Raw genomic sequence first — 17,305 nt, 5'->3', positions numbered from 1 at the left:
AAGGGTCTATAGTTAAGTGAATTGTTGTTGGACTGAAGAACAAGTCAACAAGTCCAATTGTTTAATGCCACAGTATCACATCATCATATTTCTAAATATAAGTGGTAGAAACAGCTGCTATGATATATTGATGCTAAAATCTACCACAAGATAATCAGAAAATGGTTTTTGGGAGGTTGATTGGATTTTTGGCTCATTTGGCAATCAGATTTAATGTATGTAATGAAAAAAAGGGAAAGGTTGCTTCAAACAAAGATAGCAGTGTTTTGTGGAAGGGTAGAAGAACATCATGTAAATAATGTGAACAATCTATTCATTTGAGGGTCAGAGTAGTCATTGCTACGCAGAACTGTTCTTCTATTTTTAGATTGTTGATCCTTGCTATTCATATTAACATTTAACTTGACTTTTTTTACAGAACTCATTTACTGTTGTGTTCTATACCCTGGTCATTTTATAGCAAACAATAGCAAAATAACCCCCATTTTCTAAACTATTGATGGAAAAAAAGAGCTGTAATGAGCGGAGGAGGAGGGGATGAGAAAGATTTTACCTTAATTATGTTTAGTTGTAGTTGTAATCTCAGCATTATTTTAAATTCTAGTGATAAAGATAAAAAAAAGAAATGATAAGTTTATTTGGTTTTTTTTTACTTCAGAATTTAAATGCTGATCCAGAAGAAATACCGATAGATACTAATGTTATCACTGTCACAAGAGATCTGGCAGTTTTACCACAGAGGACCTACTACATTGAGGTGAGTATATGATCATTTTTTACCGTAAATTACACACAGTTTATTATGCATAGAATGTTGTATTTTCAAGACCAATGCTCTATCCAAAAATTCAGATATTTAGTTGTATTGATGCTAAAACAACAAAATCGACCACAAGATTGTGGTAAAGGCCATTATTTCTTATCCCTAAAGATGAAATTGAGAAATGTCATAGACACATGTACATGTACGTAAAGGAAACTTTTAAGCCTATGTCAATGTTTTGTATTGGCAGTCTAGATCTGTCCCTCATCAGTCAATTTGTCTGTCGGTCCAAATTCTTTGTTATACTATTTTCAAAGATGCTGTAAATATGTAAACCTAATTCAAACCACAAAATGGAAGTCAAGTATCAGAGGTTACATTCTCTTTGTCATACATAGTTAGATATAAAACTACATAAATAGACCATATATAGGAATATGTAATATTAACTATACTTACACTGTTTTCCAACTTGTACAGGTGTATCTCAAACACTTGTGTCACACATTGTACATGTCTAATACTTGATTGTGTCACACATTGTACAGGTCTAATACTTAATTGTGTTACACATTGTACAGGTCTAATACTTGATTGAGTCACACATTGTACAGGTCTATAATACTTGATTGTGTCACACATTGTATAGATGCATTTCTAACACTTGTGTCTAACATTGTATAGATGTATCTCTTACACTTGTGTGTATAACATTGTATAGATGTATTTCAACCACTTGTGTCTAACATTGAAAAGATGTTTATCTAACACTTGTGTCTAACATTGTATAGATGTATCTCTAACACTTGCATCACACATTGTATAGATGTATCTCAAACACTTATGTCTAACATTGTATAGATGTATCTCTAACACTTGTGTCTATTATTGTATAAATGTACCTCTAACACTTGTGTCTAACATCGTATAGATGTATCTCTAACACTTGTGTCTAACATTGTATAGATGTATATCTAACACTTGCGTCACACATTGTATAGATGTATCTCAAACACTTATGTCTAACATTGTATAGATGTATCTCTAACATTTTGTCTAACATTGTATAGATGTATCTCTAACACTTGTGTCTATCATTGTATAGATGTACCTCTAACACTTGTGTCTAACATTGTATAGATTTATCTCAAACCCTTGTTTCTAACATTGTATAAATGTACCTCTAACACTTGTGTTTAACATTGTATAGATGTATCTCTTACACTTGTGTCTAACATTGTATAGATGTATCTCGACAAACACCTGTGTCTTACATTGTATAGATGTATCTCAACGTTTTTATCTAACATTGTATAGATGTATCTCAAACACTTGTGTCTCACATTGTATTGATGCATCTCTAACACTTGTATCTAACATTGTATAGATGTATCTCTAACACTTGTGTCTAACATTGTATTGATGCATCTCTAACACTTGTGTCTAACATTGTATAGATGTATCTCTAACACTTGTGTCTATAACATTGTATAGATGTATCTCAACACTTTTATCTAACATTGTATAGATGTATCTCTAACACTTGTGTCTAACATTGTATAGATGCATCTCTAACACTTGTGTCTAACATTGTATAGATGTATCTCTAACACTTGTGTCTAACATTGTATAGATGTTTATCTAACACTTTTGTCTAACATTGTAGATGTATCTCTAACATTTGTGTCTAACATTGTATTGATGTATCTCTAACACATGTGTCTAACATTGTATAGATGTATCTCTAACACTCGTGTCTATAACATTGTATAGATGTATCTCAACACTTTTATCTAACATTGTTTAGATGTATCTCTAACATTTGTGTCTACACAGGGTAGATGTATCTAACACATGTGTCTAACATTGTATAGATGTATCTCTAACACTTGTGTCTATAACATTGTATAGATATATCTAACACTTTTGTCTAACATGGTAGATGTATCTCTAACACTTGTGTACCACACATTGTACAGGTGACAAGTGTTTCTATAAAACATGTAACACACATTTTACATGTGAATCTCTTACACTTGTATCACTCATTGTTTAAGGTATATTTCTAGCACATGTACCATTTTTACAGGTGTATGCTGTAGGTAATAACACTGATGGAGTTGTCTATAATGGGTTCAAAAGCTTCAATACCTATATGGCCCCTGCAGGACGTAAGTATCTCATTTCATGTTAGACTGGAACTCTAGTTTGGCTATGTATTTCTATGTCTACCATTAGCAGTAAAGCTGACATTGTAGCGCAACGTAATGGATGCAGCAAAATTGTTGAATAATGCCTTCGGAATGCCATTCCATAAGTGAACTAACACATGGGAAAGCTCAGCCTACATCACAGGCCGATTTTATAGTAAACATTGCCAATGGTGCACCTCGTCCCATACATGCTCAATGGACAAAAGATCAGATGATACTGCAGGCTGTGGCACCACATCCACATCAGCCTACATCACAGGCCGATTTTATAGTAAACATTGCCAATGGCGGCGCACCTCGTCCCATACATGCTCAATGGACAAAAGATCAGATGATACTGCAGGCTGTGGCACCTCATCCACATTCTGCTGAATCAGGAATTCATGTTGCAGCATATTTTGACATTCTTACACAAATAGGAAACGGGATGATTTGGACTTTCAGGATCTCTTTGCAGTAGCTTGCACTGTCAAATTCCATCCATGACCACCAAAGGCATTGTGTCATTCACTGTTATGACCACCAAAGGCATCGTGTCATTCACTGTTATGACCACCAAAGGCATTGTGTCATTCACTGTTATGACCACCAAAGGCATCGTGTCATTCACTGTTATGACCACCAAAGGCATTGTGTCATTCACTGTTATGACCACCAAAGGCATTGTGTCATTCACTGTTATGACCACCAAAGGCATTGTGTCATTCACTGTTATGACCACCAAAGGCATTGTGTCATTCACTGTTATGACCACCAAAGGCATTGTGTCATTCACTGTTATGCTGCTCCAGACCTTCACACATAGTTGTCCAGAAAAGCGCTTTCTAATGGGAAGGTACACATTGGATGGCTGTCACTGTATAGTCCAAGTGGAACCAACTATCGACTCATCTGAAAACAGAATGGAGATGACTCCTGCACCAAGTAATGACACCATGAGGTCGCTGCAGAACAGGGCAGACAGCTGGATATTGTGGATGTTCAGTTCTTGCACTGATTCTCAATAATCAAGAAATGCTTCTCGCCATCAAAGCTGCTGTTTGGAAGTGGTTCTGGATGTAGTTGTACTGATGTAATGATGTCACGTGTAGACATCCTGACCTGGGGCAGTCCCTGGTACTGGTGTTACCAGACTGATGTAATGACGTCACGTGTAGACATCCTAACCTGGGGCAGTCCCTGGTACTGGTGTTGCCAGACTGATGGAAACATCTCCATTGGGCATGAATAGTGTTCTGATGCCTACAAACCCATCTAGTAACAGCATTTTGTTTTTGTCAATACCAGTCTGAATCATTCCAACCATTTGGTTGTGGATATTTTGACTCGGTTCAGGAATACGTGTAGACATCCTGACCTGGGGCAGTCCCGGGGACTGGTGTAATGATGTCACGTGTAGACATCCTGGCCTGGGGCAGTCCCTGGTACTGGTGTTACCAGACTGATGTAATGACGTCACGTGTAGACATCCTAACCTGGGGCAGTCCCTGGTGCTGGTGTAATGATGTCACGTGTAGACATCCTGGCCTGGGGCAGTCCCTGGTACTGGTGTTACCAGACTGATGGAAACATCTCCATTGGGCATGAATAGTGTTCTGATGCCTACAAACCCATCTAGTAACAGCATTTTGTTTTTGTCAATACCAGTCTGAATCATTCCAACCATTTGGTTGTGGATATTTTGACTCGGTTCAGGAATACGTGTAGACATCCTGACCTGGGGCAGTCCCTTGTACTGGTGTAATGATTTCACGTGTATACATTCTAACCTGGGGCAGTCCCTGATACTGGTGTAATGATGTCACATGTATACATTCTAACCTGGGGCAGTCCCTGATACTGATGTAATGATGTCACGTGTAGACATCCTAACCATGGGGCAGTCCCTGGTACTGGTGTAATGATGTCACGTGTAGACATCCTGACCTGGGGCAGTCCGTGGTACTGGTGTAATGATGTCACGTGTAGACATCCTGCCCTGGGGCAGTCCCTGGTACTGGTGTAATGATGTCACATGTATACATTCTAACCTGGGGCAGTCCCTGATACTGGTGTAATGATGTCACATTTATACATTCTAACCTGGGGCAGTCCCTGATACTGGTGTAATGATGTCACATTTATACATTCTAACCTGGGGCAGTCCCTGATACTGGTGTTCCCAGACTGATGTAATGATGTCACGTGTAGACATCCTAACCTGGGACAGTCCCTGGTACTGGTGTAATGATGTCACGGGTAGACATCCTGACCTGGGGCAGTCCCTGGTACTGATGTAATGATGTCACATGTATACATTCTAACCTGGGGCAGTCCCTGATACTGGTGTAATGATGTCACATGTATACATTCTAACCTGGGGCAGTCCCTGATACTGGTGTAATGATGTCACATTTATACATTCTAACCTGGGGCAGTCCCTGATACTGGTGTTACCATACTGATGTAATGATGTCACGTGTAGACATCCTGTCCTGGGGCAGTCCCTGGTACTGGTGTAATGATGTCACGGGTAGACATCCTGACCTGGGGCAGTCCCTGGTACTGATGTAATGATGTCACGTGTAGACATCCATCAAAGCTGCTGTTTGGAAGTGGTTCTGGATGTAGTTGTACTGCTGTAATGATGTCACGTGTAGACATCCTGACCTAGGGCAGTCCCTGGTACTGGTGTAATGATGTCACATGTATACATTCTAACCTGGGGCAGTCCCTGATACTGGTGTTCCCAGACTGATGTAATGATGTCACGTGTAGACATCCATCAAAGCTGCTGTTTGGAAGTGGTTCTGGATGTAGTTGTACTGCTGTAATGATGTCACGTGTAGACATCCTGACCTGGGGCAGGCCCTGGTACTGGTGTAATGATGTCACGTGTATACATTCTAACCTGGGGCAGTCCCTGGTACTGGTGTAATGAGGTCACGTGTAGACATCCTAACCTGGGGCAGTCTCTGGTACTGGTGTTACCAGACTGATGTAATGACGTCACGTGTAGACATCCTAACCTGGGGCAGTCCCTGGTACTGGTGTAACCAGACTGATGGAAACATCTCCATTGGGCATGAATAGTGTTCTGATGCCTACCAACCCATCTAGTAACAGCATTTTGTTTTTGTCAATACCAGTCTGAATCATTCCAACCATTTGGTTGTGGATATTTTGACTCAGTTCAGGAATATAGCTTACCAAACACATTTAACAAGAATACATTTATTTCTATTTTTGTTTTTGATGTACAGATTTACACGACAGTAAGGAGGATTGTAAATATTGTCAAACTTGTTTTGGATATAAAGATTTACAAGACAATAAAAAATATGATAAATATTGTCAAACTTCACTTGTCTTGGTTGTAAAGATTTATAAAACCATAACGAGGATTGTAAATATCGTCAAACTTGTTTTGAATATAAAGATTTACAAGACAATAAAAAGTATGATAAATATTGTCAAACTTCACTTGGATGTAAAGATTTACAAAAACAATAACAAGAACAGTAAAGAACGAAAAATGAGAAATTTAGCACGTGCATATTAATATTAACACAATTACATTCACTCTTGAAGGTTGTTACAGATTGTATAGTGTACAATCATGTTACTTGTTGAAAAATTCCTTATATAGTGTTTACATTTCAATTTTATGTATACGCAGTTTGTTTTTTCTTTCTGTTAGTATTATATAAGCTGGCAAGTTGATGACCGATTCAGTTTTACCAGCGATAAGTTAACTTGTATTGGGATTTGTATTAAATGCAGTCTGTTTTGTTTGTGTCATGATTGGGTGATTATTCTATGGACATTCAACATGATTTCACCGGTAAAACTTATTACTATTCACCATGTCTTCCAAGGAAAATTTAAACTTCATGGAAACAACTTTTTTTGAAATCTGCCATGTGTGACTGGTAAATTGAAAATATAATAACTGAACAATGCCATATCATGTTAGCGATAACTCTTAGTGATGGTTTATTTGCTACCGAAGAAACAAAGTTATAAGTTAGGCCACCTCAGGAAACATCATTATTTCAATGAAGAGGCCACCTCAGGAAACATTATTTCAATGAAGAGGCCACCTCAGGAAACATCTTTATTTCAATGAAGAGGCCACCGCAGGAAACATCATTATTTTTCAATCAAGACACCAACGCAGGAAACATCTTTATTTCAATGAAGAGGCCAATGCACGAAACATCTTTATTTCAATGAAGAGGCCACCGCAGGAAACATCTTTATTTCAATGAAGAGGCCACTCAGGAAACATTTTTATTTCAATGAAGAGGCCAACGCAGGAAACAGCTTTATTTCAATGAAGAGGCCAATGCAGAAAACATCTTCATTTCAATGAAGATGTATTTAATCATAACTCAGCCAAAAATCTGGTTGCTGATGAAATCACACTTACGTTTCTGAGCTATTTAGAAAGTCTCTATTGATCTATTGTCCTGACTGAAATGACAAATTGTCAAAAACACTTTCAAGTTTTGTTTACCATCATAACTATCAAGAAATGTATGTGGAAATGTGCACTGCCATGGGGTTGAGAGTCGGCTTCGAGTTTAATCAATAAGGGGTCCTTTAATTGGTCAGCCATGTCGGGTCAAACTTTGCTAAACAACCCCTTTTATTAAACGAATGGTAAGTGAATTTCCTTTTGTAGGTTGCTTAATACAAATTTGACTAGTTCTTGTGTGCCACACTGTGGTCTCACTGTCTCCATCATATATTCTGTGGATAAAACGTTTATGTAGTAGAACGAATGCAGTTGGATGTATGGATGCACCCCCAGAATCATCAGTAATTATGTGTACTTGTAGCCCCACCTTTGGATGTAGGAGAAACAGTAATCCCGACCAGCAGTAATACCAACATTCAAGCAACACAGACTTCATTCACACTGACACTTACGGAAGGCTTTTTCTCGAACGACCTATATGGCCATATAGAAGATTCCTCTTTGGTGCTGTGTAAAGGTTCCTGTACAAATCTTGGTAGGTTGTTTACCAGTAAACATACAATCATTCTGTATGTGCACTTTAAAACTGACCAACATTTACAATGTTAGATGTGTAATGAAAAAGACTGTCTTTTAATTTTTATTAAACGCCCGTCAAATTTTGACGGGAGTATTATGGTATGGGGTTGTCCGGCCAGCGTAAACTTTTGTTTGTCCGGCAATCTCCTCCTACATTTTTCGACCAATCTCTTTGAAACTTTGTAAATATTATCATCATGATATGAAGTTGTGTCTCCCTTAACAGAATTTTGATTCAACAGTTTTTCCAAAAGTTATTGCCCTTTGTTCATTTCAGTATTTGATTTTTTAAAGTTTTAAAGTTTTAAAAATAACTGGTCTAAAACATGCTTCTAGAATTTTCCAGGTAATGATTTCATCATCACAAAAGTCATGCAACTTGTTGATTTTTTTTTTAAATGTCAACATTGCAGACTTGGAAAAATATCTTTTTAAATCATTGTTCTTTCCTGTCTAGTTGACAATTAGTGTTTGAAGATGCATTTTCTTTCCCATCAAGGTGAGCAATTCTTTTTCAAAGCATCTTTTTTTTCTATCTAGGTGACATGTCAGAAGCAAAATCACATGATTACTTGACCAACCTAGTTGGTTGGAAAGATGCTCGTGCAAATGGTTATCCAGGCGAATACAGGGCAATGTCAAATTCTGAGTTTACCACATATCTCGATCAAGGTATGTATAGCTATATTGTTCTATTTGTGCTGGACAGAAAACCAGGTTTACTTAAAAATTAAATGTAGGGAAGATCCCAGCCAAAAAAGTAGGCAATGCACCGAACCAAGAACAGTAAGATTCCTGTGTGGGAAAAAAATGCAATGAAATTTAGATGATATTAAATACGAATGTTACTTTTTAATTGGCTGATTGTTTAACAGAATTGATAACTTAAAACTGAGGAGATTCTGGTTAGTAAACAGTCCGAGTACTGGGCAAAATTATCCTCCCAAGTTGTTTGCTCAATATTTTGTACATATTCTATTTCCAGATGTTTTTTTGTGTTCACATATTAAGTTAAGTTTTAGGATTACTAAGTCAACAATTTGTAATTTATGTTTATAAATCTTTTATTGATATAATTAGTAAAGTAAGGACACTAATATATAACTCTTTTGTGTTGCAGCAAGTACATCTGGTCGACGTAAGAGGGCAACCAAAACATTTGTGGTTGAGATTGGGACAGGGAAAAACTGTGTAACATCAACAGAAACCTATTGTAATGGACCACTGGAAGCAGGCTCAATTTATGTGTATGTTTTATGCTTCAAATATTTTTCTCCATTGTTAGCTCACCGGGTCCGGTCTGCGTCAACTTTTAGACAACTTCTTCTCAGCAACCAAAAGGCCTAGGGTGATGATATTTGGCCAGAAGCATGCTTGGATGAAGGGCTACCAATTTTGTTCAAATAAATAACGTTCATCCATTTTCAAGGTCACAGGGGTCAAATATGTTAAAATCTTTAAACAACATCTTCTGAATATTTAGCCAGTAACATGCTGGGATGAAGGGCTACCATGGTTGTTCAAATAAATTACCTTGACTTATATTCAAGGTCGCAGGGGTCAAATATGTTTATAACCGTTAAACAACTTCTTCTGAATAACCAAGAGGCCTAGGGTGATGATATTTGGCCAGTAACATGCTGGGATGAAGAGCTACCAAGTTTGTTCAAATGAATGACCTTGACCTCTAATCAAGGTCACAGGGGTCAAATATGTTTAAAACATTTAAACAACTTCTTCTTAATAACCAAGCGGCCTAGGGTGATGATATTTGGCCAGTTACATGCTGGGATGAAGGACTACCAATTTTGTTCAAATATATGACCTTGACATATATTCAAGGTCACAGGGGTCAAATATGGTTAAAACATTTAAACAACTTCTTATTAATAACCAAGAGGCCTAGGGTGATGATATTTGGCCTGTAACATGCTGGGATGAAGGACTACCAATTTTGTTCAAATATATGACCTTGACATATATTCAAGGTCACAGGAGTCAAATATGTTTTAAATATTTAAACAAATTCTTATGAATAACCGAGAGACCTAGGGTGCTTTAATTTGGCCAGTAACATGCTGGGATGAAGGGCTACCAAATTTGTTCAAATAAATTACCTTGACTTATATTCAAGGTCACATATGTTTAAAACATTGAAACAACTTCTTATGAATAACCCAAAGGCCTATAGGGTGCTTACATTTGGCCAGTAACATGCTCGGATGAAGGGCTACCAAGTTTGTTCAAATGAATGACCATCGCCCATATTCAAGGTCACAGTGGTCAATATATGTTTAAATCTTTAAATGATTTGTTCTGTATAACCAAGAGGTCCAGGGTAATGATATTTTGCTAGAAGCATGCTGGGTTGGAAGACTATAAACTCTGTTCAACCTTATCAGTGTCCTTGTTCGACATTCAAGGTCACAGGCGTCATATGTTTAAATCTTTTAATCGGGTCTTATGAATTAAACAGTGATATTCTGCCTGTTGTTGTATATTAGTCCACTTTTAAGATTACAAGAGTGAGATTAATACCAGGTGAGCGATTCAGGCCCATTGGGCCTCTTGTTTATATTCATAAAATATTAATCTGGGATGAGTATTTTATGCAAAAGGTATTCATCCAGAAAGGTTTTTATGGGAATAAACATTTAATAAGACACCAGAACTAGATTGAAGGGAACTACAGGTTTGCAACCTCTGTGTGTGTGTCATGTTTTTGGTCTGGAATAGAGTGAGAAATCCCAAACGTATTCAGAAAGGGGTGTAATAGTCAGTGTTTCAGTTGTGCAGGTTCATGAAAAGTAATTGAAAGTATAGGTAATTATCTATAATACACTAACTATATGCTATAAGTGTTACACTATAGGCTATGAATTTTATACCACAGGCTATAAATGGTACAACACATGCTATGAACATTACACCATAAGCTATAAATGTTACACCATAGTTTATTAATGATACACCATAAGCTATACATGTGATTCTACTGGCTGTAGGTTGACCTCTGTGCCTCTTAGAAAGGAATGATTGGTGTTTGATGATTTTTGTTTTAGATATTCATGTGTACAGCTTGAGGCTAACATCTTTCCCGTTTATGACCAATGAATTATGTTTGATGAATGGTGTTTGTGTTTCAGTGTGAAGGCAGTTGTGTGTACTGCAGGAGGTTGTACATTGTCCTCGCTTTATGGACCATATTCAACAGAGAAAGGTATTCCTCACTGTATAAATCACCATTTCAATCATATACTAACATTTTGCTAAGGATCATCTATATTTTGAAAAAAATTTATCAAAATGTTAGAAAGGATATTATTATTTTTCCTTCCTTACTGTTTTGGGCGAAAATGTTAGCCTTCCAAATCATTCTGTGTGGGTGTGGTCAGTCAACCATAAAAGCGAGTGCATGCTTTTCCACGTGTACACCCCTTAGTTTCAAAAGCTAAGCTAGGCTAAGTAAGGCATTGTTCAAATTGTTAAGGAAATCGATTTGATGAACATTCTTTGCATGTTTTTGTTTTAATATGGCATATAGACGAACCAGATAACGGTTAAATGACGGTGAAATGACTAGCTAGCATGTATCAACATCACGTTGCAGCAGACCTTGGGGTGTCTTAAAGTGTGGTGGAAAGAATGTGGAATCGTTTCCAAACTAACGGAAACCCTTCCAGACGTCATTCTAGGGCTACAACGCAGCGCCAAGACTGATTTTTGCTCATACAGGCACGGCGTCACAGCTTTACGAAATGACCTCATAAATGCTTCTGGTTCCCGGGTAGCCACTCAGATAGTTAGGAACCATCTTCATGATGCTGGTTTAAGGTCACGTAGACCAGCAATATGAGTTCCCTTAACTGCCCGCCATGTTAGGGACCGATTAGTTTGGGCCCAAGCTCACAGCACTTGGACTCTTCAGGAATGGGAACCAGGGCCCGTATTCATGAAACCGTTCTCATGCTCAAGCATGGATTTTGTGCTCCAGTCTAATTTCTTGTTCCAGTTATAAATTATTTAAAAAATCTTATTTTGTTAAAGTTTGGGAGAAAAATTGAAGAAACTTGAAGCCGAATACTGTTTTCAATATTTAAATTTGACTTTTTGATCGTTGACATGATTTAGAATGGTTACAAGAAAGCTGGCTTGAGCACAGAATCCATGCTTGAGCATGAGAATGGTTTCATGAATACGTGCCCAGTTCTTTATACTGATGAGTCCAGATTCTGTCTCGACTTCACTGCCAGGCGCGTTAGAGTATGGAGACAACCTGGGAAGGTTCCAGGCAGGTAATGTTATGGAACATGAATGATATGGCAGAGGTTCAGTGATGGTGTGGGGAGGCATAAGCCTTCGTGGGAAAACTGACCTCCATGTTTTCCAAAATGGTACCGTTATGGCCCGGATTTACTGCGATGAAATCCTTGATGCTTATGTCAGACCCTACATTGGTGCTATCGGCCCTGACTTCATCCTTATGGACGATAATGCTAGGCCACATAGAGGGAAGGTGACTGAGTAGTATCTACAGAAAGCGACTATTCAACGAATGGATTGGCCAGTCCGCTCGCCAGATCTAAATCCCATCGAGCATGCGTGGGACATGCTGCAGACAGCTCTTTCTGCCAGAAATGTTCAGCCAAGAACGCTCCAGGAGCCAGGAACAGCTTTGGTAGCTGAGTGGAACGCTATCCCACAAAACCAGATACGCGATCTCATTCGGGGCATGGGCAGACGTTGTGAAACTGTAATTGATGCTCATGGGCATCACACTCCATACTAAAACAGTTTTGTTCAATTTAAGTTTTGTAGTGAATACCTTGTTGTTACCAATTTTAAGGGTAACCTTTTTCCTGTGGCTCATTTACCTATTGTAATCACAATTTTTGGAATTTTTGCATGCTGATGAATTTAAAGAACAATCAATTTTTCAAAAATAATCTCAGTATAAACCAAATAAAATATTTATTTTCACATATGCCCAAAAATAAAAGTGATCCTTAGCAAAATGTGAGTAGTATATATAGAACCATTACTTAAGCTTATCCGAAGTTTGAAGCGCATTTCTGGGTATATATCGCAGTTACTTGTCATGGTATCTATCAATCTAACTATACTGATCTTATTTGGATCCTAACTTCTAAAACCACTTAAGCTTATTTTGTTAGATTTTAAAGGTATAAGTATTGTGAGAATACAGTGTATTGTGTACCACAAGGTCAGGGTCACAACAAGGGGTCACGATCTAATTACAACTGTCAAAACAAAAAACCTTGTACTGAAACCTCATTCTGTATCGTGGCGATGAGACAATTTTAGCACACTCAAAATGTACAGCATCATCAAACTTTAACAGTCAAGTGCATTGATGAATTGGCGCACCCACAAACTATGCAATAGAGAACAACATACATGAACTTAAATTGGCATATTTAAAACTGTACATTCAAAGTATATGTTTTATGAAAGACTGTGATCCAAACGTTGTAGTGTATACTATATAGTATGGCAAGTATGTTACAATTAGGTTTGTGCAGCCAAGATCAAAGTTACGAGAAACTTCTTGCACATAAATACAGTGTCACATATGTTATGCTGAAATTCATAAGCTAATGTAGTTTTGTGCCCCCTTCTCACATTGTTTTGATGTATTTTCATTAATACAGTAATTAAGATTGATTGCCTTTGGGTGACAAACGTGTGAGTGATAAAAGGTATCCAAAGGCTACATGTAAAATGTGCTAAGTGTACTAAAATGTTAATTGAGTAAATGTTTCTCCACTCTCAGTTCCAGAACCTGGAACCAACATTAGTGTCATCATTGGCGTTGTCTGTGGGATTGTGGCTTTCGCCATCGTGATTGTCCTTGTCGTTGTCCTTCTAAAGAGGAGGCAAAGGTATGTTCAGTTCTCATTCAGAATATACTAAAGAAAACAAATTTCAGGGTAGAAATACAATAATGGTAATTATAAGCACATGTCCTTGTAAAGATTATATACATGTTGTGGCATACAAAGTGTGCGAGGCTTTCGAACATACTTGAAATAAGAATGAAGATATGTGATTTTGAACCAGTTGCTATGTTATGATATAGTTGATTTAGGGCAGCAAGACTTGAAGTTTCCTTAATCGTTAAAGAAGTTCATCATTTTCACATTATTGTAGGTTTCACATACCTAAATCTGCTAATTTGCATCTGTTTCATGTAAAGATAGTGACTACATACTAGAAAACTGTGTCTGCAGTAAACTAGTGAGGACTATTAGGTTGTGCCATATATGTCCTTGAGTCTGTCTGTCAGGAAAATTTCATGCATGGATGCTTATGAGTAAAGAAAAATAATGACATGTAGTACATCCTGGGAAAGTAGAGTCCTGAGTGCAAAAAGTAGGACAGTGTGATCAGTGCTTGACCTTTCACCTTATCCTTTTTATACGACCGCCAAAATACGACGGACGTATTATTTTACGGTTCTAGTTTCTTCAGTGGTCTACAGTTCAGTCAGATCATGTGTTATTAGGGCCCCGTATCGGAGATACTGGTGCCCTATAGTAATCACTCTGTCTGTCTGTCTGTCTGTCTGTCTGTCCGTCCACAAATTTTGTTCCTGGCTGATAACTTTGGTATTTATTGACCCATATCCATGAAACTTGGTCAAGATGTTCAGTTCACAAAAATACACTTTGAGGTAAAAAGTCAAGGTCAAAGGTCGAGGTCATTAGGTGCAAAGGTCAAGGTCAAATTTTACATCTTTTCACTGATGAACATTTTGTTATGACATTATGAAGCAAAGTTGATCAGAATTAAACAAGGAGTCAACTGACCAAAGGTCAAGGTCATCGGGTCAGGGGTCAAGGTCAAATTTTGTAGCTTTTCACTGGTGAACATTTCGCTATGACATTGTGGAGCAAAGTTGTTCGGAATTTAACAAAGAGACACATTGAGGTAAAAAGTCGAGGTGAAAGGTCAAGATCAATGGATTCAAAGGTCAAGGTCAAATTTTGCATCTTTTCACTGATGAACATTTTGTTATGACATGATGAAGCAAAGTTGATCAGAATTAAACAAGGAGTCAACTGACCAAAGGTCAATGTCATTGAGTCAAAGGTCAAGGTTAAATTTTTGTATCTTTTCACTGGTGAACATTTCGCTATGACACTTTGAAGCAATGTAGCTCAGAATTAAACAAGGAGTCAATTGACCAAAGGTCAAGGTCACTGGGTCAAAGGTGAAGGTTAAATTTTGTACCTTTTCCCTGATGAACATTTTGTTATGACATTATGAAGCAATGTTGTTCAGAACTTAACACAGAGTCAACTGACCTTAGGTCCAGGTTACGGGGTCCAAAGGGTCAAGGTCAAGTTTTGTATTTTTCACTGATGAACATTTTGTTATGATATTAAGAAGCAAAGTTGGTCGGAATTAAAGAATAAGTCAACTGACCAAAGATCAGGGTCACTGGGTTAATGGTCAAGGTCATTTGGGTCCAAAGGTCAAAGACAAAGTGGATCTCTGACTTTGACCCGGCTCTTGATGGAGGAGGTATATAAGGTGAAATAAAACAAATTAAAGCTAACAAATGAGTATTGCACCAGTATTTACATTTCTGTTAGCCCAGCAAATATGGAGGTGGAAGGAAACAAGACTCACATCATAGTACATGTAAATTGTATATTTTGTTTCCTTGCGATTCTTTTTGAAGTCCAAATATCAAACATCAAGCTCAGCTTTATGGGCAGATTGCTTCTTGATGATTATGGGGGATATATTGCCACAAGACGGGGCCCTTACTGACCTGTCAGTGTTCTAGTTGTACTAATCTTTTGCATGGATGTTCATGTGGGGTCTAACAAGTACTATATGGATTTAATTTGGGAAAATAATTCCTATTTTTGGAAATTTTGGATGTGTTTGGAACTTAACTTTTCTCGTGCAATTTCTCGGTTAAAGTTTTGGTGCAAGTTTCTTCAGTGGTGTACAGTTCAGTCAGATCATGTGTTATTGTCCTAATTTTTGGCATGGATGTTCATGTGGGGTCTAAGAAGGACAATATGAATTTAATTTAACAAACAAAAAATCATTAGATAGGGTCAGACGGGCTTATTATGCATCCGTTTGCAGTGCTCTTGTTTAAAAGTTGTTTAGGGCATACCTTCTGTACTATTTCTCCTGGAGTAACGAAATTTGGTATGGAAGTATATATATATATATGTTGGCTGGCCAAGTGTGGAGTACAAGAAGTATGTCACTGTGACCTATATCCTGAGATAGGTCTACAGCTTGATAAATAAAAAATTGCCTTCCAATACTTTGCCTGGTTTTGGTTACAAAAGCGACACCTGTGTTCAGGTGTATTGTGTCTTGGTGTAAGATTGGGATTCCTGCCCCAACCCGTGGGGCCAGGGCAGGGCCCCAAAGGGAAAGTTAACCAATATTTCAGAAATATTCTTCTCCAGACACGGAGGTATACTTGGTCCATTTTCAGCAGAAAATTATTCAAACTTGGTTGGAATGATTATGATGCCAGATGGCAGTTAGATGATATGAGAAAATAAGATCCTGCCCCATCCCCAGGGGCTGAAGGGATGGGGCCCAAATGGAAAAAATGGTCAAAGGTTAAAAAATCTTCTTCATCAGACTGAGATATTTTACAAACAAATACTCTTCATGGATAAAAGGTCCTTAGGTGCATTATCTAAATGGTAAATTTTATAACCCCCCAAGTCATCTGCTCTCCCTTGGGGAGAGGGTAAAGTTCACTATAGTTTATATAGGTAAATAACACTTTTGGTATATTTTTAGGTCACCTGAGCTTTGCTCAAGTGACCTATTCTAATCGCTTTTCGTCCGTCGTCGTCCGTCGTCCGTCGTGCGTCGTGCATAAACTTTTACATTTTCAGCTTCTTCTCAAGAACCAGTGGATGGATTTTTTTCAAACTTGGTCAGAATCATCCTTGGTAGATGAGGCTTCAAAATTGTAAAATTGGGATTCCTACCCCAACCCCTGGGGCCAGGGCAGGGCCCCAAAGGGAAAATTAATCAATATTTCAAAAATCTTCTTCTTCAGACTCAGAGGTACTACACTCATTTTCTCTACGTGGAAAGAAAGATCATCAGGGGCTTTACTTAAATTGTAAATTTCAGGACCCCCGAGCTATCCGTTCTCCCTTGGGGAGGGGGTAAAGTTTACTATAGTTTATATAGGGAAATAACACTTTTGGGTATATTTTGACAACTTTCTGTAGGAAATTATTTTTACTTGGTGAGAATTATCCTTGGAGG

General features: G+C 37.8%; 1 protein-coding gene across 1 annotated transcript in view; it reads left to right on the top strand.

The window, feature by feature from the left end:
- LOC110463791 (phosphatidylinositol phosphatase PTPRQ-like) overlaps positions 1-17,305 on the top strand; it is a gene marked incomplete at its 5' end in the record, with an annotated part of 49,263 nt that overhangs the window by 29,103 nt on the left and 2,855 nt on the right. Inside the window, 7 exons of the mRNA XM_021518653.1 lie at positions 659-757; positions 2,853-2,934; positions 7,800-7,973; positions 8,558-8,689; positions 9,138-9,264; positions 11,164-11,237; positions 13,812-13,920. Coding sequence (XP_021374328.1) covers positions 659-757; positions 2,853-2,934; positions 7,800-7,973; positions 8,558-8,689; positions 9,138-9,264; positions 11,164-11,237; positions 13,812-13,920 — 797 coding nt within the window. The remainder of the gene's footprint in view (positions 1-658; positions 758-2,852; positions 2,935-7,799; positions 7,974-8,557; positions 8,690-9,137; positions 9,265-11,163; positions 11,238-13,811; positions 13,921-17,305) is intronic.

Source organism: Mizuhopecten yessoensis, unplaced genomic scaffold (assembly GCF_002113885.1).
Source record: "Mizuhopecten yessoensis strain PY_sf001 unplaced genomic scaffold, ASM211388v2 scaffold1513, whole genome shotgun sequence".
Classification (NCBI taxonomy): domain Eukaryota; kingdom Metazoa; phylum Mollusca; class Bivalvia; order Pectinida; family Pectinidae; genus Mizuhopecten; species Mizuhopecten yessoensis.
This window is presented reverse-complemented; position numbering and strand designations above follow the sequence as displayed.